Below are 24,468 nucleotides of genomic sequence, written 5' to 3' on the forward strand. Positions count from 1 at the left end.
GGTTGCGGCTGGGCGGCAAGACACCTCTAAAAACTTGGCATTAGTGATGGGCGAAAAATTTGCAAAACACATTGAAGTCAATAAATAAATACATTTTGACACAGTGGCAAATTTTTATACGCACGACTAGTTGGTCCAAATGCATTACAGTCAACGGGCATCCAAATGTTTTTGACGCGCAACGATTTTTATGAGTGAGACAATTTTTTTGCCACCCTTGACTTGGGCCTTTTTGTGGGCAAGAATAAGCATGTTCTAGTATATTGCCTCACTCTAGTTATAGTTTTACACAAAAATTGAAAAAGAAAAAAAACTAAAGGAATTTCATTCTAGGCACCAACTAACAATAACACTAAGCCCATAATACCTCTAATTCTCAGTAACAATATACATTTCCTGTTCAGGGTATTATTTCATATGAGAACCTATTCAAAAGGTATTTTTAAGGTGTTGTCCTCAAATAATTATAATTATGTGTAAATAAATAGTGTAGTAACTAAAACATGCCTTACCTACTAGAATACTTGTTGTCACCCACAATAATATTGCAGTAACTTACAAAAAATGTGTTGGCAATTATCAAAAAGTTAGCAGAGATATAGACGGTTAAAAAAATCATTATACTGTGTATATATAAAATGAATTTCCACCGCCTAATTGCCCCCTTTGGCAGGTATTTTTTAAAAAAAATACAAACGAGGAAGGGCTGCAGCAGAAGCAGTTTACTTTATGTCTTCATATATTTAAGGCATATGTAATGGTAAAAGAAAGTGCTGTCAGAAATAAAATTTCATGCATAACACAGGATAGAAGAAACAAAAATGAAGATGGAATCTACCCATCGTTCAGCTGAAACAGTGCAGGCAGACACATAAAGAAAATGTAACTTGTGTATAGTATGTATATATATGTGTATATATATATATATATATATATATATATATATATATATATATATATATATATATATATATATACTGTTTATATAGAAATTGTGTATCATGCATCACATTTTGCAAAAGTTTGGCCCCAGTGGTGCATGCATTATCTTTTATATGTATTAAAGGATTGCAAAGAATTAAATATTTACAATATTTTACTTACATGTGTCTTTTAAGTAGTACAAGGTTTTTTTTTTAATATATATAAAAGAATTTTCTTGTGAGTACCTCAACAAACTGGTTGATTGCCATTTTATTTGAATGAAATAGTACTACAAAGCGAAAATTCAGTTATACAATTAAACAGTTAATTTATGAAGTGGTGGTTCGTTTACATCCTGCAGTAAACTCAATTTCCTGAACTCCTTGTAAAGAACTGCATTCTTTCAATAGATACATTTCCATAAGATTTAACATCAACAACTGAAAGGTCAGTGCAAATTACCATTTCAGATACAAGAAGCGTAAAAGTAAAAGTGAACTATGGCACTCAGTAAATGGAGTCACCCAATGCTGAGTATTGTACTGTTAAATGTCATGAAATACATAATCAATCATATTGTTTATGCTTTATAAGGCCCATATCACTCATCCATTACTAAGGTGTTTATTTTTAAAGATAAAGGTATGATACCCAGTAAACCAAATTAAATAAGCAAAAGGCAGTTGGGAAGAAAATTCTTGAATAGGAGTCAATTTTTGCCACTCGAATATGTATTCTTCCATGTCTCCACGCTCCACTACGACAGTCCTCAAAGCAGCAGAAAAAACTGGCACAATCTTTCCCATCAAGACACTCATAACCATATTCTTCATCCCTTTCTTGCAGATGCGTGGCATTATTCATTTGAATAGTTGCTGAACGTGGGCGGATATCAATAGTTGGTGCCTTTAACAATCAAGCAATATGCAGTTAGAACTTATAAAGATACTATATATTTAACTTATTACATTTTATCAAGATATGTTAATAGACATAAACATTATATAAACGAGTAATGCTAAATCAACCATGCTGCATATCAGACTAGAAGCTAAAACAAAGGGTTACGAATTATGAGGAGTGGAAATGCATGAAAGAAATGCAAAGACATCTTAAACTAAAACATATGAATATAAAAAAGTTTTGGTTGGACCTTTTAAAGCTGACGCAGGATTTAAACTATGATTTGCCTTTATTTAAATGACTATGTAACTTTTCAATTATCTGTTTTATTGCAATCTTAATTAGCCTTCCTTTCACATTCTAGCCTGCAAATGAAACTGAAATCCAGCTGAACCAAGCAACCAAAAAACAAATGCAATTTTTATTTTTTTTAAAATTATCTGTGTTTTTGGGCCTTCTCCAATTGACTGACATTCTGACATTTAAATTGCTGACTGGTTCCTAGGGTAATTAAACAACTGAAACTTCAATAATAAAAACATCAGACAATAATTTCAAAAAACCTCAAGAAAGTAAATACATGAAAATAATGTACCCCTTGAATGAAAATAAGGTCTGTGCATATTATTGGATTACAAGATATAATTGAATTAAGGGGAGATACACCTATATATAAATGTATACTGGGCCATAGAACAAACGCTCTAATGCTTTATTTACCAGAAAGAGTTGTATTTTAGCAGTCAAAAAGAGTTTATTACAGTGAGAGGGGTGAAGTTATATTTGCACTGGCAGAAGAATAAATTGGAGGACTTTTTAGCAAGTGAGAATATACAGAAATTAGCTTTTAGCACATAGTGACTGGTAAGATTGCAATCTTGGAGTCAGGAAGGATTTTAAGATTTTTTTTTTGCCTTCCTCTGGATTAATTATGTAAGGTAGGTAGGTTTCATTTCAACAAGAAGGTTATACTTGGATGGATGTGTCTTTTCAGTCTATATTACTACAAGTATGTCACCACGATTTGCATGTTGTACCATGGTGAGACAAATGTGCCTTTAAAACTTGCTCAAACTGTATTTAGAAGTTTATGCTCCAGTAATCAACTACTAGTTCTAAACCAGCACTATTAAAAAATTCTTTAGCAAATAGAAGTGATGTATTCTAATGTTTAAAGTTAGTTTCAAATGCACTTCAACATTTAATAACATAACAATCCTTTATGTGCCTTCTTTTGGCAAGTAAATATCAATTACCAAAATGAACTTTTGGGTCAGAAACAGCATCTATGGCATACAGTAACTGCATATTAGTATAACTAGTATGTAATAGTATCATTAATGCACTAGCTGCAGTTAAATTGCCATATTTTGACTAATGATGGATGTCTAATTTCTTAATGAAACCAGGCAATTAATACAGTTTACATATCTGATATTTATCAAGAATAATATTTTTCTTTTCCTTATTTTGGAACTCCTGCAGCTTATTTAACCAGCACTACAGCATAGGTTAGGTCAAGTGCTGGCAACTCCTTGTTTTGTGTGCTTTATCGGTTTGCTGTATTATATAAGCCAACAGATTTATTATTCCCCTGGCATAAATTTTCTGAAAAAATTGCCAGTGTAGTTTCTCCATACAATTGCAATTGGGAAAATTCTTTAGAGAATTTTTGCCATGAAGAAAAGATGTATGTGAAAAACTAGCATGGAGGGGTAATGAGGTTCAAAAGTGGCGGTTCTCTCTTTATAATGCTGTTTTGCCAGCCTGAACATGGAGAAATTACTCTTGTTCTAAACTTGTTCTTGTGTTCTGTATACTGGAGAAATTTCACATGGAGAAAAGATGTGAATTTACACCAGTGCAAAGATGATTTTCACCACTTAAATTAAATTTTCTAAAACCTTTGTATTTGTCATTTTAGTACATTGGCAATGCTGAAGTTGTTTTACTGAAAAGGAAGATTCATTTTCAGTAAAACAACTTAACATTTTCACTTTTACCCTTTTGTAAACATGTCTAAAACAATGAATTTATTATTATTGCCATTTCTGTTTAAAACTAAGGGGCCAATTCACTAAATTCGAGTGAAGGATTCGAAGTAAAAAAACTTCGAATTTCGAAGTATTTTTTGGGCTACTTTGACCATCGAATGGGCTACTTCGACCTTCGACTACGACTTCGAATCGAAGGATTCGAAGTAAAAATCCATTCGATAGTCGAAGTACTGTCTCTTTAAAAAAAACTTCAACCCCCTACTTCGGCAGCTAAAAGCTACCGAAGTCAATGTTAGCCTATGGGGAAGGTCCCCATAGGCTTTCCTAAGTTTTTTTGATCGAAGGATATTCCTATTCGATCGTTGGACTGACTGACCCTTTGAACTCCGCTTTTAGTATGTAACATTATTTTAAGACAAATTACTATTGGTGTTTAACTTTTATTTGTGGTTTTAGAGATATCAAAGTTTGTACCCCGCCCTCAGGTGGCAGCAGCCTCATGGCAGGAGCAGCCCTGTATTCCTCTGCTCTTAAGTTTATTTGAAATGCAATGGTCCCACTTATTCTAGCAACTAAGTAGAATTAGGAATGGTTTTCTGAAATATAAATAGAAGTTCCAATTAGAAAGTGATAATAGAAAGTGATAATAGAAAGTGATAAAAATAATAAAAACAGCAGCAACCAGACGAAATTACTTTTAGGTTGTGAAGGTCATTGACTAGCATCCAGCAAGGTATAAATAAGATTAATTGAAAGGTAAGTTTAACTAGGTTAACACTTTTTGCTTGCACCATTTTGCTTCTGGCCAAATTTACACTAAGAAAAATATCTAAACACCTAGGAGTTAGGATATTGGAAGGACTGGAGTAAATTGTAAGTACAGGTATGGGTCCTGTGTCTGAAAACTACTTATTTAGAAAGCTACAGTTGCCCTTTTCTCTGTAATATTAAACTACAGTATTACATCGTAGTGCATGGTAACTAAGCTAGCATAAATCCATGAAAGCAAAGGTCCTAATGGATTCTTAAATTTAGTAGCCGTAATGTGCTGTGCTCCATATTTCCATTCCCTCATCCAGAAAACCTCAGGTCCAAGCATTCTGGATTATTGATCCAATAAATACAATGCATGTGTTTTATCCATATGTTTATTTTTACATCGTTGCAGATACATTTTCAATAAGTACTTACCTTTCATTTTCAATTTCTCCAACAGATTTGCACCACTAATTATAAGTTTTAAGCCACTTTTTAAGTCTTGTTGCCCTTTATTTAGTAAGAAATATGGAGAGGCTAATTTATCAAAATTCTAATTTGTGAATTTTAGAGGTTTTTTTTTCATTTGAATAAACTTGAAAATTCTTATACTACTAATAATTTTCAATGGTTCTACCAACTCTCAAAACAATTTGAAAACTTGTAAAACTTAAAATAACTGCTTACATTTTTTCTAGGGTCACTCCCATTGATTTCTACAAGAACTCAGAATTTCAGATGTCAAATATTTGCATTCAAGCTTTTTCAGTTTTTGGCTTAATAGATTTTCATTTTTGAAACTTTATTTTGAATTTGTGAGTTTCAGTGCAACAAAAATTAAATTGCGGTAAAAATTTGGTATAAATTGATGGGATGTTACCATCATAATACTATTTTTATACTGTAGGTTATATATAATATACAGTTATCTAACTTTCATGGCAATGTAACCACTTTCATTTAATAGCACTCAAATTATGTACAGTACAAATATCCAATGTCAATAAAAGCATTTTTATATTCTAAAATAGTGGACGATTTTAATTCAAACAAAATAAACTAAAAAAGCTATTTTATTAAGCAGGTAATTTATGAATATTGTGATATAAAACTCAAATATATTTATATGCACTTAAAGAACATTATATTCACAAACACTGTATAATAAATGCAACTTTTAGCATGTATTCCATTTGAGACAGCAATGCAATTGTCATTCATACAAAGTGATTTTATAGAAGGATGGGCGAATATTTATATTTTAGGAATTGTTGAAATTGATCTCAATATTTATATACATAATGATTATATTATAAATTAGAAAGGTATGTCAATGTAATAATGGGTAATGTTACTGAAAATCTTGAAGAAAATGTTGATCTTCCTCAATGATAGAATTTCCAACATAAGAAAAATGTTGAAGATGGACAAATGATCAGATTTTTACATAATTTTTCATTTACTGCAAACTTCCATTCATATTTCTATACCAAGCAGGCTGAAAATTGTCCAAAATATTAATATCGTAAGGTCAGTGCAACCAATTTTCAGATATACTGCAACCCAAAGTGCAAACTAGACCCATTTTGAAACTTTCTTTTTTTTCATACAATTTACTTTATATTTTAAGATCACATCTTAGCAGCGCTATAACAGTACTGCTTGGAGTACATAGATTCGCCCATACGGATTATGGTGTCGGTGGAAGCAATGCACATGAAGTTTTGCAGGTGTAGTGACAAACAGCTCTTATCTGCAGATATGCATGTAAAGTTGATTTGGAGAGAGCTTTGGCACTTCTTGCAAATGTTGGATGCATGGAACTAAAAATTTGCATCATTCATTTATTGCTAAAGTTGTGTGGTGCAATGGAAAATGATATGAACACATAATAATTTGCTGTTGCGCTATCCATTTAAGACCAATACCATCCAAATCAGCTGAAATTGTGTGGTTGCTGCTGAACTGACTTTATTACACCATTATTTTGTTTTATAAAATATTTGTCATTATTTTGATGTGCATTGTGCCAATCAAACAAAACTTGTTTTATCATTGACAGTTCAATTCAGCAGACACATGCAGTGGACTTTCCATTCCAAAAACATTATACCTTGAAGGAAAACATCCAGAGAAGCTATTGTTGTATAGATAAGAAAAGAAAATCAGATTATAGGGAAAGGAACGGACAAAGTAAACTAAAGAAAAAAGAAGAGAAATAAAAATAGTTTCAGCATTTTCTAGACATGGTAGACTGAAAAATATAGAAAAATAAAGAAATAAAAAATATGCTTTGTTAATAGAAAAAGCTGGGAAAAATATTTTAGATTATGTGCATTGATAAGTAGAATGTGATCCAATAACCGCATCATTTACAGAATATTTTTTTCTGCTACATATTAGATATCATATCTATCTAATGTGATCAATTTAAATGCCTTTGTAAGGTTAAAAATGGTTTATATAATATTATGTTAATGGATACACCTTATAAAAAAAGAAAAAATAGCATGATTTAATACCTGATCATGATAATTTTTCTGTACAATACAAAAATACCTATCCATAAAAAAATATCAAAATACACCATGTTAGTGATGTTTGAGCAAATGTGTCTCTATTTCAGTATAGCCTAAACATTGGAAATGGATTGGCCAGTTCCTATTCCATCCAACGTGACACGACTGTCGCATGGGAATGCTGCATGCTGCAGGGACATGCTTATCATGGGGAAAGAACCAGAACTTCTAAAATATCTTGTTTGATGAGGCAATGATACCTGGGAAGCTTGGTATTGTTCCTCATTGCCAACAGGTCTATCTATGGAAACCCATACTTTACTGCAATTTGTCAGAACACCTGACTTTTCAATGACTGTCTAATACAAAACTCATCAGGAAAGTTACACCATAAGACCAGGAGCAGGGCCCTTCATACCAAAAGTAACTTTTAAAAGCACCCCAATTCATCTACGTGTGTCTTCAAATGTGACAACACACACTGTGCAACTATGCCTAATACTCAGTATGTTAATTAAAAAAAAACATTGTCTGAAGGCGGTGTTAATTGGACTTTTCAGTTAGTTTAGTGTAAAAATGTTCTTAAAATACGGTTTACTGCATTTCCATCTTGGACTGTCAACATTTTGTAAAATATTTATAATGCTTTACCACACCAAGAAGATTACATTGTGTATTTTCATTCTCAAAAGATAAAACAAAATATACCCTTTTCTGCAAATATTGATTGTGTGGTTAGCAGTATTATAGAGTTTTGTTAGTCCAAAGACTATTTATGTAATTGGCACTTTACATTTTTCAAGGAAATTAAAAGAAGGCAAACATCACACAAAATATTATGGTCCCTGCTGCTTGAGTCAATCTCCCACCTACCAGCTAGAGAAGTGAATTCTGCAAGTGTTCAATAAAACAGCCTGTTTGCTTGATCTTTTCTCATAACTTTAGTGTACTTAAAAAACAGCTTGGTACCAATCCTTTCGAATAAGAGACCTTAAACTTATCTTAAATGTGCACATTTGCCAGAGTTGGACACCCTTGTCAACTCTTAACAAATTAAATGAAAAAAATTAAATTGAATGAAAAGATGTTTAACCAACCTTACAACAAACGAAAATCAATACGAGAAAATATTTTATTAAACTAATAATTCTAGTAGTCATTTCACATCACAACTACTGAACTATTTATAATATAATTATATTGTTTACAACCCATGGCCAAGCATGCTTATGTTTACACAGATTTTATTTTAAAATTCTCAACCTTCCCCCCAAAAAACCCAAATCAAAGCTATCATAAAGTGTGTGTGTATATGTATATATATTATAACCAGGCGAGTATCCGCACACTCCAGGACCCAGTATAACTTTAAAGATAGGGGTGCTCGATTATAACATGTTTACAAAAAATATCTTCCAACCGGCACATCCTTATAAAAAAAAGTTGTCTTTTTATTGCATTGTATCAAGGTCCAACGTTTTGGCCCTCATCAGGGACTTTATCAAGGTTGATAAAAGCCCTAATGAGGGCTGAACCGTTGGACCATGATACGACGTAATAAAAAGACAACGTTTTTACAAGGGTGTGCCGGTTAATATTTTATATATATATTCGTCCAAAACACTTTTTCCCCACAAGAACACAGATAAGTACACAAACACTCAAATGCCTAAAATGGCACCAACTGCTGTTGCTAAGGAACCCAAGAGTGTCCCAGAGACCCTACTGGACGTTTTTGAGATTAAACCAAGCAGCATATAACAATGTGAGTGTGTTCTAGCAAGTCACCTGAGCCAACCCAAATATCCATATAGTCTAAACTGTCCTAATGGACTTGAAAAACATTCATGTAATTGGAAATAATCATGCAATGCTACACTATCTACAACCCTATTCAATCCCATAGAGGTAAACCTGCAACCCTAAAATGTTCCGCCATGTGAGTGCACTTAGACTGGCTCCCTATTACTGCAACAATATGACCTGATAGAAATTTATATTCTGGTACTTTGCACTGACCAGCAAGTGGTTCACTGTTGTCAAACTCCTCTGTTACCTGCCTACCTCATTTTATATCAAATTCAGATTTATATTTTGTTAATGTTAGAAATGCCAAAGTAGTGTCTAACTGGTGGATCCTTACGTCTTTTTAATAACCAAATCTTAAAAGGTCTAATGAACAAATACAAGTGAACATATGACATCCAACTGTCATTTTCTTTAATACTCACTGGATTTTTCTTCTTTTTTTCCTTGTTTTTGCTTGGCTTCCTGTTACTCACAAAATAATGCAGAGTTCCATATTCTATAAGAGCAGCAAACACGAAAATAAAGCAGACCGACACAAAAAGGTCCATAGCCGTCACATAGGACACCTTAGGTAATGACTTCCGAGCAATTGTACTCAAAGTGGTCATAGTTAAAACAGTTGTGATGCCTGCAAGTAAAGGAAAGCCGAAAATGTAGTCCTAAATAAGGAAATGATTCACTATAAAGAGTATACACACAGAGTACACATCCTTGTTTTGAAATGCCATATAATGAATTTATTATGAAATCATGCAATTGTATAGAAGTACTAAGCTTATGGGAGGAGGTCTGGCCCGGCAGGGGCCCTCCGGGTTTTTTTCCCGGTGTCCCATTGGCCCAGTCCGACCCTGAATTTGGTTGTCAAGTGCTGAACATTTTATTATACAGTATATTTGTCATTAAATGTTTAAGAACACTGCTTGCCTTTAATAATATACAGACACGCTGGACATTTTTAGAATATTCTTCTGCTTCGATCAAATTATACTGTCATTACAAGAAATGGGCATCAATAGTAAATTAACCTTAGTGGTCCTACATAGCATCTGCATATTATGGGGGTTATTTAATAAAATATGAATTAATCTCATATTTTTTTTAAGAAATCGTACTCCCATTGTGACCTTATTTATTAATAAAAAAAAACCCTGAATTAATTGAATTGTGGAAAAACTTGAAATCGATGAAAATCACTCAAATAATTAATTTTTTGGCTCACATTTTTCAAGTTTTTGTTGAAAATCCTAAAAAATTTCGGACTAAACCAAGCAGAAACCATGAAAACTTAAAATTGGGATAGAAGCCTCTCCCATTTACTCATACAGGACTTGGACAGGTCTGAGAATTTGAATTTTCAGATTTGGGCCTTAATAATAATAAATCTCAAAAAATTAGGTTTTGTTACACAAAAAATGCACATTTTTACCCCAAAAAGCCCAACGAGATAAATTCAAGGTTTAGTAAATAACCCCCATTTGTATTTCCTGCAAGCTGTATTAACTTCATATGCAAATTAACCAGTTCAACCAGGTGTCCAATGATGTACAGTAATACATATTTTAACCAGTAGAACAAGGTATAGCTATAACTAAAATACCTTTATATAGTAGCATGGAAACATTAATAGCAATAACTTTAATACTCATGATCTAAATATATTAATGGGAAATAAATATACCACCTTAGATTTAATAAAATAAAAAATAAATAAATAATAAAAAATTTCCTTACCGAGAGATGTTCTAGCTGGAACGGCATCTTTATTGATCCAAAATGACACCCAAGATAAAACCACAATAAGTGTACATGGAATATATGTCTGGATAGTGAAATATCCCATTCTTCTGCTTAGATCAAAGTATACTGCCATTACAACATAATCTCCTGTAAGTAAGAAGAGTGCACATTAAAGGACCAGTACTACTACAAAATTAAAGTGCCCTAAAAGCATTTACAAATGAATATGGCAGCTGCTATCTTAAACAAACAGAGAGCTTCTAGAGCTGTTTACTCAGGTATGGTAAAGCATTCTACAGAATAAATATAGTGCACTATTGCCTGCACTATTGCCTCTCTTTTGTTTAGACAAAATAATTTGGCCAATTAAAATAGAGCTAATAACAAAAATGCTGCAATATAATCTTACAAGTCATATTTTGTATTTATGGCAGTAATATATGCAAATGTATATACAGTAGTATATATAGTATTGTATTCAAGGATCTTTGTAATAAATATGTAACTTCCATTTCAGCTTTTAAAATTAAAATAAAAAAATGAAATTGTTGGATTTATTAGTTCCATAATGATATGAGGAAAAATGCTGACTAAGCATGCATGTTGGAAAACAAAAGAAGAGCAAAACATGTTCTGGGAAATGTGCCCTGGATGCCTTGATAGTCAAGTATAAAGAAAACAGCTGACTTTTCTTAAACCAGATTTGGCTTGAGATTGTTGTCTGGAAAGCAAGATAGAAAATGTATATAGAACTATCATCTCAAGAGGAGCTGCATGAGATATTTGCAGCATGGGATATTTTGCAGCATGCAGTGGTATGCTGAAATTAGAAGGATGCACCAAATCAACTATTTGAGGATTTGGCCCATCCCAGAACCTTTGTGAAAGATTCGGCTGAATAACAAACTGAATCTGAGCCCTAATTTTTATATGTAAATTAGGGGAAGAAGAAGTGTATGGTAAAAACATTTTTGGCTTCCTTGTTTGTGCGATGAAAAGTCAAATGATTTTTTGGATTCGGATTTAGTTCGGCCAGGCCAACCAAGCTGAAAAAGGTAGAATCTTGGCCAAATCCTGAACCAAATCCTGGATTCGGTGTACCCCTAATTTACTATATTTCTCATATAATTTATGAGTGAAATGGACATACTGCAATTACATTTGCAGGTTGTTTCTATTTCCAGATCAGTATCTGGAAAAATATGTTTTTTTCCCAGCATATTTGGGAGTCTCTATACTGTTTTTCAGTCTGATTGGTTGCCTATATATTTGATGATCCAGTGCATTTAATCCTTTAAGCTCATAGTTTATGCTTGGCAGTATCCAAAGGCTGTGTATCACTCCTGATTTTGTCTACCCTTTGTAGGTCACCAGTGTTGATAACGTTATCATGAAAGTTGAAGAGTAAGTAATGCATTCAAAGATTCATACAATCATGTTAGCTTACATTGAATGCCATTTCATACAATTCACCTATGCAACCAATCTTATTTTGAAAAATAGTAGTCCATAGAATAATGCAATAAAAGTCTATAGAGTACATAAGACCTATTTGTCATGTGTCTAGCATCCTTTTTCCAGTAATTCAAGAGGCTCCTTTAATGTGTTTTTTTTTTTGTTTTGTTATGTTTTGTTGCTCTCACTCTCAAAGCCAAGGCATTTAGCCAAAGGTTTAAAAAAGAAATTAGTCCATCAAGTTAAACCCCAACACATGGCCGCCTAGTGAATTATATAAATTGCCCACAGTCTCTAATGTCCTCTAATGTAAGTGTAAAAAGTAATCAGGTTTCCTTGCAAGTTTTCTTTCATATTAGATCATGTATAAGGAAGCTTATAGAAAATATAACCAGAAGGACTGAACTGATTGTATTTAACTGTAATCATTCTTCAGTCAATAACCTTGGATACGCTCTCCTAAATCCCCCAAACTTAGTCAAAGTTGGTAAATTAAAAAAAATATCTTACTACTTTTTTCAGCTATATTTCCTCAAGTATTTTACTAAACAAAAAAAAAAACATGGTAATTCTCCTGTTTCACAGAGGAGCCTTTCACACACTCTGTTGATGTTCTTACTGCGTTTGGATTGTTTGATATGGGAATTGAGCATTTGGCTGCTTGCTTGCTACATATATCTGAAATGGTGACCAGTTGCAGGCAGACAGCACTGGAAGTGTATTTAATATTCAGGTAACTTGCAGTCAAGTCATATTTATTATTTTCAAGAAGGCATTCTGAACATGCTGTATTGATGTATTTCATTAGTTTTGAGTACATTTAGATCAATTAATGATTTACTGTACAGGATTTGTAACTGAATCCTCTAAGAAGTGTGTACAAATGTTCCTCCAAAACAACTGCATATATTAATATTGCGTGTGGGCAGATATGTAAATCTGACATCCTTAAATATATTAATATAACCGTTTTGGCCCACTTAACCTATTTAAGCATTGTTTCATGTTGGACCTCAAAGGGGTTCTGTCATGGGAAAACATTTTTTGCCCCAAAATGCATCAGTTAATAGTGCTGCTCCAAATCCACTGAAATCCATTTTTTAAAAGATTTTTTAATATTTAGTTTTGAAATCTGACATGGGGCTAGACATTTTGTCCATTCTCTTTACTGCTGCAGTGCAGGTTGGAGTGATATTACCCCCTTCCCCAGCAGCCTATCAATAGAATGATGGGAAGGACACAGGATTAACAGCTCCCTGACACAAGATACCAGCTCTTTGGTACATATGAGAATAGCACTCAATAGTAAAAATCCAAGTCCCAACTGAAAGCTGTTCCATCATGAAGGGGCATATTTATTGTGCTGTGTAAATTTGCCATGTAATATAAATGGCAAATTTATATTTAAATTAAATTAATTTGTTTTATTTTAAGCCATGGGAATGCAAGATTTCCCACCGTTATTTTACCCTGCTTCCGACCTTAAAGGAGAAGGAAAGGTACATTTTAATACTTCTCTCTAAGTGTTGCTTTTGCACACCCCTCCTGGACTGTTACACTTTCACGGCCCAATTCTGTCTCCCACACTTGCACTGTGCCATAGAAATCTTGTCCCGTAACTGTCTTTGCGGCCGCCATGTTGGCCCTCTACGCGTCACATCATGTGTCTCCCTGTGTCAAGTTTGCATGTACCAGATTGAATCTTCCCCCCCACACACATCAATACCAAGGCATATTGTTTGCATTGCTGCATCTCTCCGTGGAGTAAGTTTTAAACTGTCCACCAATGTATTAATACTAGAGCCAAAAAGCTACCTACCCTGTGAAATCTGAAAGCGTTCTGACCAATATAAACGCAAGATCTGCTAAGGAACGATCGCGTTCCTATAGCAACCTGTAGCGATCATTCCTATTTGCACTGCAGCATGAAGGGGAGGAGAACCAGAAGTCAACGATGACGTTGACTCGCACCACATGACCGGTTTATCATCGATCGTATGGGGGAAGTAAAGTGGTGTACTGCACATGCGCAGGGCTTGCAGAATTACTACTGCACATGTGCAAGCCCTGTTACAGCCTCGTTGGGCACGAGAGGGATGTCTTTGGGATTGCAAGCACTTATCAATATTTTTTACCATGTTATTGAAATACAGCTAAAGCCAAAACTATATAGAGGAACAATTCTTGTAAGTAGCTCTCCAAAATATGTACTATATATACAACTTTATTTGATTTTTACCTTTCCTTTTCCTTTAGGTTCCGGTGGAATTTGATCAAAGAAAAAAATTTGAAAATAATTATGCCATTGTTATGCCTTTTTTTGCATGGCAATGTCTGGTGATGTGTAATGAATTATTCTGCCGTTTTTTTATACCACATAATAAATATGCCCTGAAGTTTTGGCTCTTTCTGAAAACACAGGCTCAGTCAAAATGACCTAAGATGGTTGCCTACATATTAATATTACAACTATAAACAAATGCACTTGTCGGTCTAGAAATAACATTTTATACGGCAGAGTGAATTATTTGCATGGGTAAACCGTGTAATTTAGAAATAAAAACGTCACCATAAAAATCCCCTTTAAACACTCACACAGGGCTTCACAAAGTGGGGTAAATAGTCACTACTAGTCACAATACTTGCAGAGATTGGTATGAAATACAATGGCTTATTCACAAAAAAACACGTGTAAAGTTAGAGTATAAGCGATGCAGTGGTCCAAATCAGATCATAATAGGAGAATTCTGTAGTATAAGTAGCAATGAGCAACTTTTTTGTTCACCTATTATGGATTTGCAGCAAAATCTGCCCTTTTGCCGCTGCAAAGTATTTTCCAAATCTGTGCAAATTTGCACTGTATGCTTTCCCCACTATGGACCTGCATTTAATATGGCACATTTAGAAAATGTTCCTATAAAAGACAGTTGTGGCTTAGTGGAAATGAGCTTCTCCAACTAAATAGCTTCTCTAAAGCAGATACCTGACAAACTGCATAATAAAGTCAAACTGTTGAGGAATTTTTAACCAAAAATCAATATACTGTGACCACAATACATAAACAGCAGTAAGCATGGTTTAGCTGTTTGCTGTAAAAAAAACAAAAACATGATAGTCAAGTACATTGATAAACCATTAGTATTCCAAAAATATAGGGAAAACAAATGTAAAAATAAAAATGTAAAAAAACCAGATGGTTCGCTTTTAAATCACAGTGATGAGTTACATTCAGTGTATGCAACTGGCAACAAGTGCTAAATTAACTAAAATATGAAATCTTCTTATTTTAGGCTACAAGGAGTCACTTATCCTTAAATTCCCACAGGTGGATTTAGCATTTGCGCAAGGTTTTATATAACATCTGGTACATCACATGCGATTCTGCTGCGTGACTGCACCAATGCTGTAGCTACTAAATTTAAAAGCAGTGCCCACAAGTCTGTTATCATTTACAGAGTAATTTACAAATTTGTGCTAGAATTTAGCCATGTGTTCTGTTTTGCTAAAAAAAAGCATCTAGATCAAGATTGACTCATCTGCAACATCCAAGATTAGCACTGTCAACATATACATGGGGTGGCACATTTATCAAGGGTCAAATTTCGAATTCATGTGAGTTTTTTTTTAAACTCCCTTAAGTTCGATTGAATTGGGAATTCGACTGGGTGAAACTTATTAATAAAATTGAATTGTTAAAACTCGGTCTAAATTTACTGATCCGAAAAATCAAATTAATTTCAAATTTTTTCTCTGAAAAAAACTTGAATGCCAGGAAGGCTACAAACATCACCAAATTGATCCCTGGACCTCTCCCATTGTCTTATACAGTAATTTAGCAGGTTTTAGGTGGCGAATAGTCAAATCCGAGTTCTTCAAGGGACAGAGTATGTTAAATCTTGAAAATCAAATTAGATTTTTTTTAAAAAAATTTGAATCAAGTTTGGATAATTCTCTAGTCGAATTTGACAGTTTTGACCATAACATATTTTTGAAAATTCTCATTTTTAATATGACCCTTAATAAATCTAACCGTAATTTCCCTCTGCTGAGTGTCAGTCACTAAAAGCAGGAAGTATGAAAAATCTTGGTGCACAATTTGGACCAGCTGACAAAAGAACCTTCATTTTCAAGGGCAACAATTTAATACAGTAAGTTAAATAAGAAACCAGTGCAACCATTTTACTACTACACATTTAAAGGGGTTGTTCACCTTCAAACAACGAGTTGTTTTCAGATGGATCACCAGAAATAATAACTTTTTCCAATGACTTTCTATTTTCTATGTGTGACCGGTTTCCTAATATTGAAGTGTTAAAACTCATCCAGAGATGCTGCTGAAAAATGTAACAACTAAATGTTGCAAAATTCAGAGTTCAGAGTCTGCACCTGAATTACTGAGCTGCCAGACTCAAACACCACAGACACGAACATTCAACTTTAAACTTAGATTTTGGAAAAAGTAATTGAAAAAAGTCTTTATTTCTGGGGACTAATCTAAAAACAACTGAACTGAAAAAAGTGTTTGGAAGCTGAACAACCCCTTTAACTGTTTCAACCTAGTGTCAGAAGGTACAATAAAACACTTCCAGTGACAAAAGTTTGGATTAGTTAGTGGTGGGCGAATTTCTCCCGTTTCCCGTTTGCGCGGGCAAAATTTTTTGACGATGGCTAATTTTTTGTGTTTTTGCTTTATTAATGGGCTGGTAGTTCACTGGGCATTAGAAATGTAAAACCATCAACATACTGTAGCATTTCTTTCTCAAAAACCCCACAGACTGGGTGTATTCACTAAGTACCCTACCTAGCAGTCACTTCTTTCTATGCTCTTCCATCCAGGCATTTTTTTTTAACATATAAAAGATTAAAGGGCACAAGACCAACCATTCAGACTTGAGGAACAGTTTTTCACCATGAAACAGTGAGGCTGTGGGATGGCCTCCTAGTTAATGTCATAATGGTGTATTTGGTTGCTGCCTTTAAGACAGGGGTAAATAACGGCTTTGACAGCCATAATCTCTATGGCTACAGTAATCTCATCCTATACAGCTAGTTTTATCCATGTGTATTTGTGAGTGTGTGTAAATGCACTGAGGAAATGGACAGTATTCCTTTTTTCACCCCCTACAAGTTATTTTTCAGCTTGAAAAATTACCTCTTGTGTCCGAAACGTTGCTATGCTATATTTGGAATAAAGGCGTTTTTAACGCATAATTGGAGTGCTGCAATCCTTATACATTCGCAATTGAAGGTACTGTATGTGTAGGTGAACACATTTTATTGCGGGCACCCTATGAGAAAAGAACTTTGAATGTACCAAGTGTGCTGGATAATCGATGTGATTGTCAATAACGTCTTTGACAGCCATAATCTCCATGGCTACAGTAATCTCATCCTATACAGCTAGTTTTATTCATGTGTATTTGTGAGTGTGTGTAAATGCACAGTATGAAATAGACAGTATTCCTTTTTTTCACCCCTACAAGTTATTTTCCCCCTAAGTCCAGCAATGCAACCTTTATACTTGCTTCATTTATTTGCTACCTAACAGTACCTCCCTTCCCAGAGCTCTTTACATTCTTACATCCCCAACAAAGTGTCCTTCATCCTCACAGATATAAAGCATAACTATTAGTTATTTACAGTTCTGGTGCTAGCAGAATATGATAGAACACAGCAATTCTAACGAGTCTCGAGGGTGTGGGGGAAACTTACACTTAACACTAAACCACCAAAGCACTGGCAGTTATATTAATGTGCTTTTTAACTGCAAGAAGCTGGCATTGAGTCTCAGAGGGCCATCACAAAAGTGTATGTCATACTAGAGCTTTTTCTAGAGCAGTTCTCTAACACTGTACTTGTAATTTCACTGCCTTGGAATCTTAGCAAAGACAAAATGATAACATTGTTACAAACATGTAGGCATATAAATATATTATTTTAATTGTACCTTATATACAAAATAACTGTAATAATAAATTGCCCACTGCATAGCAGGGTGTTCATGTTAAATGGCATAAGATATAGTGCTGGGCGAATTTGTCCCACTTTGCTTAGCCACAAATTTCCCAAATTTCGAAACTGGCAAAAGTCGCCAGCGTCAACATTTTTTCAATGCCGACGAATTTTTGCCAGCGAATTTTCAAGGCAAATTCGCTAATTTATATGCCGGCGGCGTAATGGGCAAATTCGATGCGAATTTTCGACTGGCGAATAAATTTGCCCATAACTAATCAGATAGAGTGGATGAATCACAAGGATTACTTGCAGAATTTTAAATAGGAGAACATATGACCTCTCTCTGGTTATAATTATCCATAACTTTATTTCTCATAGATCGAAACAACCCACCCCACAGAACTGAGGTTTCTCTCTTCCCAGAGAATGCTAAACTTTCTGTTTCATAAAGCCATGTGGATTTATATAAACCGAGGAATAATTCAAATATGTGTTTCCCTTTGATAACAATATAATGATATTATTGCTCAGTCCTTGGAAAAAGAGTAAGCAAAGCAGCTTTTCTTGATGCCCTCCCTCCCCCATTCTCCAGTTTAAACTGTTCATTACTGCGTTTTTGAGCGCAAAGACAAACATGTTTGATGTATATGAATCAATTTTCGTTAAGCAGAATTTTGCATATGAACTCCTTCTTGGCGCACCTGTGCCACGGAAGGATTTAACACGCCACTGCACAGTACAATGCCATTTATATTCAGATTTATACTTCACAGGCGCATTGAATTTCAAAGACATTGCAGAATGCCTTTTCCAAATGAGAAATAATAAGCGAGCAGCATTTTTCACAGAGTGCCATTTTTCAAGCAATATTTAAAGTGACACAGGCGCTATTATCATTAAATGTCTGGAAAATTAAAATATCCATCATCCGACATTTTCTTATTACCATTGCCTAAGTAGTGTTAAAGCATCCTTTTGTCATTTGGCTATAAATATTGATTACCCTGTGTCTAAGTAAAAGGAAAAATGAGAGGACATCAACATATTAGTAGAAAAGATCATCTAACCTTCTCATATAATATCACAGTATTAAAGATGAAGTCTAATCATTGATATGATGTTTATAATAAATGATTGCCCCAGAAACCAAAAAAATTATGGAAATGTGTAATTTACTTCTTTTAAATAGCTATTTTTATTAGCAATTTTACTGATACGAATGAATTTCAGAGATATGGTTTACAGTGCCACCAGCATTGCCACCAGCATTGCCCCCCAAGTCTGTACCTGTTCCACCAGCATTGCCCCCTAAGTCTGTACCTGTACCAACAGCATTGCCCCCCAAGTTTGTACCTGTGCCACCAGGCTTTGCCCCCCAAGTCTGTACTTGTGCCACCAGCCATTGCCCCCAAGTCTGTGCCAGAGCAGCAGCAAAAATATTGCACCAGATACCTGTACCTGTACCTGCTCATTGTGCTCTGCTCACTCTTTTCTTCAACTTCAATAGCCAGCCCAGCCCAGTGAGAAGAATCTGGGCGCACCACCTGACTCTCTTCTCTTCAACACCAACGAGCCAGGCCAGCACTTGCGGAGTCATCATCATTTTTCACTTACACAACAAGTCAGGCAGTAGATACCGCAGCCGGGCAAAGGGCAACTAAGAGGGATGTGGGGACTGGAGTAGAGCGGAATGCTTCTGCTGGAGATGGGTGGAGTTCAAACTTCAAAAATGTTAAAAAAAATTTCTTTCCCTTCTAGAGTGCGCCCCCCTATGACTGCGCCCTAGGCGGCTGCCTACTCTGCCTACCCCTAGTTACGGCCCTGCATTTATGCTCATTAGTTGAAGGTACTACCAATGACAGGCCAGTGGGACACCAGGAAAAAAAACCTGATGGGCCCCGCCGACCTAGACCCGATCCCCACCTGCCCTCTGCCGTCCCTCCCCTAATTGCACCAAAAGTAAGTTAAGCTGCTCGCAAGGGGGGGGGGATTGATGGTGATGGTGGGTTAACAAAAACCCCATCAAGAAGCAGAGACCACTGTAAAAGAGCAGGAACAGATGAAACTATTTATTTAAACAAACACAGCTGGACCTGCAACCTTGTGACTTGGTGCACTGAACTCAATAATACCATCCAGTACAAAAGTAGCCTTTGGCAATAATGATTTGTTATTAAAAGAGTAAAAACCACTTGGATAAGAGAAGCACAGATAATTAGTAAACTGCACACTGAGGGAAAAGAAAGAAACATTCAAAAAATTCTGAAAATCCATAAAAGCATATTTGTGATGTGATTGATGTGAAGAAAAACGCATTCATTTAAGTGAATATTTTAGTTAAAATGATACCACTGTGCCATGTTCCAAATTTTAAAAGGCATATTAATAGCATGGTTTTAAGATGGAGTCTTGCATATGTCCAAGTACCATGGCTACCCGATAGTACCCGACCATATCCATGTCCACATGGGTGACCCGCTGCTATCCTGTAGGGGTAGTCGGGCAGGATGTGAGCTGCTTAGTTGTGGGGAGATTTTAGAAAAAGATATAGATATTACCTACAGTGTTCACAGGTTGCCCAGATTTGACATATCTTCTACATTTTTGTGACGTTATTTTAAGGATTGCATGGCTCTTGACGGTGGGGGGGTCAGGTTGGAAAATGTGGTCATTGTTTTTGGGCAGTTCAGGTTGCCATGTAGAGAAGCAGCTGTGTTTGTGTTTGGGACAGATCTGGGTTGGATCAGTGATTGGCAGGTCTGGGTTGGGTGCAATCTACTGAATTAAGACCCATACAAGACTCAAGAGTGATTTCAGGCTTTTGAGCAAAGCAAAGCCCAAGCAGGAATGGTGTACAAGTACTTTGTATTCCTAAAAATGCACAAAAACTCTTCCAGATTCTTTTCCATCCATTGCAATACCCTATGGGTTGCAAATAAACCTCGTGGGACCTCATACGATAGAAGAATCTTGTACATGTGCCCTCCCTGCATACACATTGATGCTCACAAAAGTCGTTCTGTAACTGAGAATTTTATGCTAGGATTAAATTGGTGCATAGGACAGTTTAACACAAGCAGATACCTAAATGGTACATCCTGGAAATCAAGCAAAAAACAAATCTAATTTTCATATTATATGAATATACAGATATTATACTTATATATACTTATACTTATAGTTCTGTAAAAAAAAATGGTGTCACCACACTTCAAATCAAGAGTGAGTTTATTGTCATTTCATCCACATACGTTTGTACAGTACACAGTGAAACGAAACAACGTTCCTCTAGGACCATGATGCTACTAGGAATGTAGCGAACTGCCGATTTGGTGTTCGCGAACGCCGTTCGCGAACACCGGCAAAAAATGCGAACGTTCGCGAACAGTTTGCGAACTTCGAACACCGCTTAAATCGTTCGAATCGAACGATCGAAGGATTTTAATCGTTCGATCGAACGATTTTCATTCGAATCGAACGATCGAAGCATTAGATCGAATGCTTTTCATTCATTCGAATGCTTACAATCGTTCGAACGAATGGAAATCGTTCAATTTTTAGCGGTCGAAGGAATTCGAATGGTCGAACGATCGAACGCAAAATGCGAACGTCGCGCGACGTTCGCGAACATTCGGCGGACGCGAACGGTCAAAGTTCGCGCGAACAAGTTCGCCGGCGAACAGTTCGCTACATCCCTAGGTGCTACACACAACATAGATGTACCGGACTCTTGCAAGACAGGTCAGCATAGTGCAGGGACAGGACAAGACAGTGCACATTCAGCAGATGTAATAACTCAGCAGATGTAATACTTTTCCAACACTCTTCTACACCTCCTTATACAAAGTATGCTTTATCGCTTTTTTATCTTTCTTCTCTACTTGTCATTGATTTTAATCGTTTACACCATCTGTATTTGTATAAATTTTAGGTGTTCATTGGGAGTAAACTAAATGTCACCTTAGGAAACACTAAACATTAGAGAAGAGAGTGCACACCCTTAAAAATATTTAATATACAAGTTGCTAATCCAAAGGGAGACTCCCCATGTGGGTCGTAAATATAGAAAATCTGGGAAGGATTGCACACTCATTTTATAAAAATTAAATCATATATTTATTACAGAAGAGAAAAAAGGAAAAACCAAGAATATACAAAAATTACAAAAATGAAAAGTGAGCCCAATGCATTTCAACCATATTGGTCTTCCTCAGGGGTGCAAATAACCAAAAAACAAAGAAAAAACGCAGGGATTCTGCTTTTTTGCTTTATTTTTTTTGTTATTTGTGCCCCCGAGGAAGACCAATATGGTCGAAAAGCGTTGGGCTCACTTTTCACCTTAGGAAACACATCATTTATTAAAAGGGTGTCCACCTACAGCCTGGTTTTTTTTTTGTTTTGTTTTTTTAGCATTATGAAAGACAGTTTAACTATAAATGTTACTAAAGAATTTCAAATGCTTTAAAGGTTATTTGTAAATATAATTTCAAATGAAATCAGTTTCTGCCTGCAACACAGTAACAGTAGTCCACTCTCTTCCAGTTCCCAAAACATGTTGTTAGAGTGAAAAGAAGGGAAATTATAGAGGTGTACAAGTATAGTAGGAACTGGGGGTTTGTCTGGAGGAGGAAAGTTGAATTTCTTGTAGTTTGGAAAACTCAAAAAGCGACAACAGACAGAAACTTTTTAGAATTTAATATAATTTACTAAAGATCACTGATCATTTTCAAGTCATATACATTGGAAAGTGGCTTTCAGTTAGGGTTTTGAATCAAGTGAGTCTAAGAGGGTGATTTATCAATGTTTCTAATTGGTTTGCTTTAAAAAATAAAAAAAACTCAAATGTACGATATATACTGTATTAAGCGCCAAAGATTTTGTTGTCTAAAAGCCATCGAGTTCATGTAAAGTCAAATGGAGCTGTCTGTGGTAAATGTCTGGGGGCCACTTTACTAACAAACTAATTTAGATTTTTTTTCCACAAATCTCAAAAAATTTAAAAAAATGTGTGGTTTTCTCAGTTTGAGATTTAAGTGTAAAAACACAAAAAACACTAAAATAAAACTTTGCCAGGTAAAAGTTGTTGTGGTCCTATAGAAGTCCTATTGGACTGTTTTAAATCATTTTGGACTTTTAGAGGTTTTTGGATTTTTTTTTCTCTAGGAATTGTCCGATAAACTCAAATTGTTAAAGGTTTTCAAGGTATTAATATTTTTTAGCACATCGTTCAGTGGAATTTTCCATTCATACCACTAAAACTACTAAAATCCAACCTTTGAAATAGTTAAGCCGGTTGAAAATGATTAGAATACAAATTCTATATATTTGTTATTTTTCCTTGTTCAATCAAATATTTTATAATTGGATTTTTTGATAAATAAGCAAGCATTTGATTTTTTTTTTTAAAAAATTGGGGTTTATTTGATAACTAGGCCCTCCTGTAAAATCCTTGAACATTTTCCTCACAAAGGTGAATCTTTCTATGCTGTATGTGATTATTTATATGATAATGCCTTTTTATGAATCCTTACCTGATGTCGTCTTCACTTCTTCAGTTGTATTCCTTAATCCAACGAATGAGAACTGATAAAGCCTCCATGACCTGACGTCTCCAACCTCAACTGAACTGCGCTTCCACTGATAGATTATTTCTTCCTTTGGGTATCCATCTTCAATGCAATCAAAACAGTTCATCAGAATCATGGTAAGTCTTTCTACATGTAGTTAAAAAAAAGTACAGTCTCTAAATGCATAAAGGCTCATTTACCAACTATAGACAATCTTGTATTCAAATATTTTGTCCTAAATTACATTCTTCAATTTGTTGACCATGTATAAGGACATTTATTTATCTCAGACATAAGGGATCAATTATAATTGTAACAGCAGTTGCAGTCAAGCATAAAACCGCATTTATTTAAGGTACTTGTGTTAATATTGTGCTCTTTGCACTTCTGTACAGTTGTGTCAGGATTCTGTTTAAGGATAGGGGTTAACATACCAGCTGGTTTCCTCCAATCAGCTGTGATTACCTGTGTCAGCTCATTGCAGAGCAAACTGGTTCTCTAGTTTATAGAAAGGGTATTCCAGCAATTTATATAGAGATGGTAATTTAATTTGTGTTAAGAAATCTGGTCTAAATTCTTTGGTGCTGCATTTATTTCTGTTTCTCATTGTGTGTCTTATCCGGCTCCGTCCCCTGGTTTCTGCGCCTGGTACTGTACATTTATGACTCCGGTGTATGGGTATGGGAATGTATTCCTCTGCTTCTTTATACTTCCTAAGCGGTTACATTAACTGCTGCTGGTTAAACACCCTGAGCAGTCACTGTATACTCTGGGTTGTGATTCCTTCTGCTCGCAAACCTTCTCTTGTCCAGGTGTGGGAGCTACAACACTAAAGAGGCTATTGAG

General features: G+C 35.1%; 1 protein-coding gene across 2 annotated transcripts in view; it reads right to left on the reverse strand.

Moving 5' to 3' along the window:
- Positions 1–707: 707 nt before the first annotated feature.
- Positions 708–24,468, reverse strand: part of LOC101027269 (gamma-aminobutyric acid A receptor subunit gamma-2) — a 67,829-nt gene continuing 44,068 nt past the window's right edge. The window contains exons 6-10 of one of the 2 annotated variants that reach the window (XM_041584843.1): positions 23,587–23,724; positions 10,640–10,792; positions 9,331–9,536; positions 6,694–6,717; positions 708–1,830 (exon numbers count right to left, since the gene is read on the reverse strand). In XM_041584843.1, the coding sequence (XP_041440777.1) occupies positions 1,555–1,830; positions 6,694–6,717; positions 9,331–9,536; positions 10,640–10,792; positions 23,587–23,724 (797 nt within the window). In that variant the 3' untranslated portion in view covers positions 708–1,554. 2 annotated transcript variants of the gene reach the window in all.

This window comes from Xenopus laevis, chromosome 3L, assembly GCF_017654675.1.
Source record: "Xenopus laevis strain J_2021 chromosome 3L, Xenopus_laevis_v10.1, whole genome shotgun sequence".
Classification (NCBI taxonomy): domain Eukaryota; kingdom Metazoa; phylum Chordata; class Amphibia; order Anura; family Pipidae; genus Xenopus; species Xenopus laevis.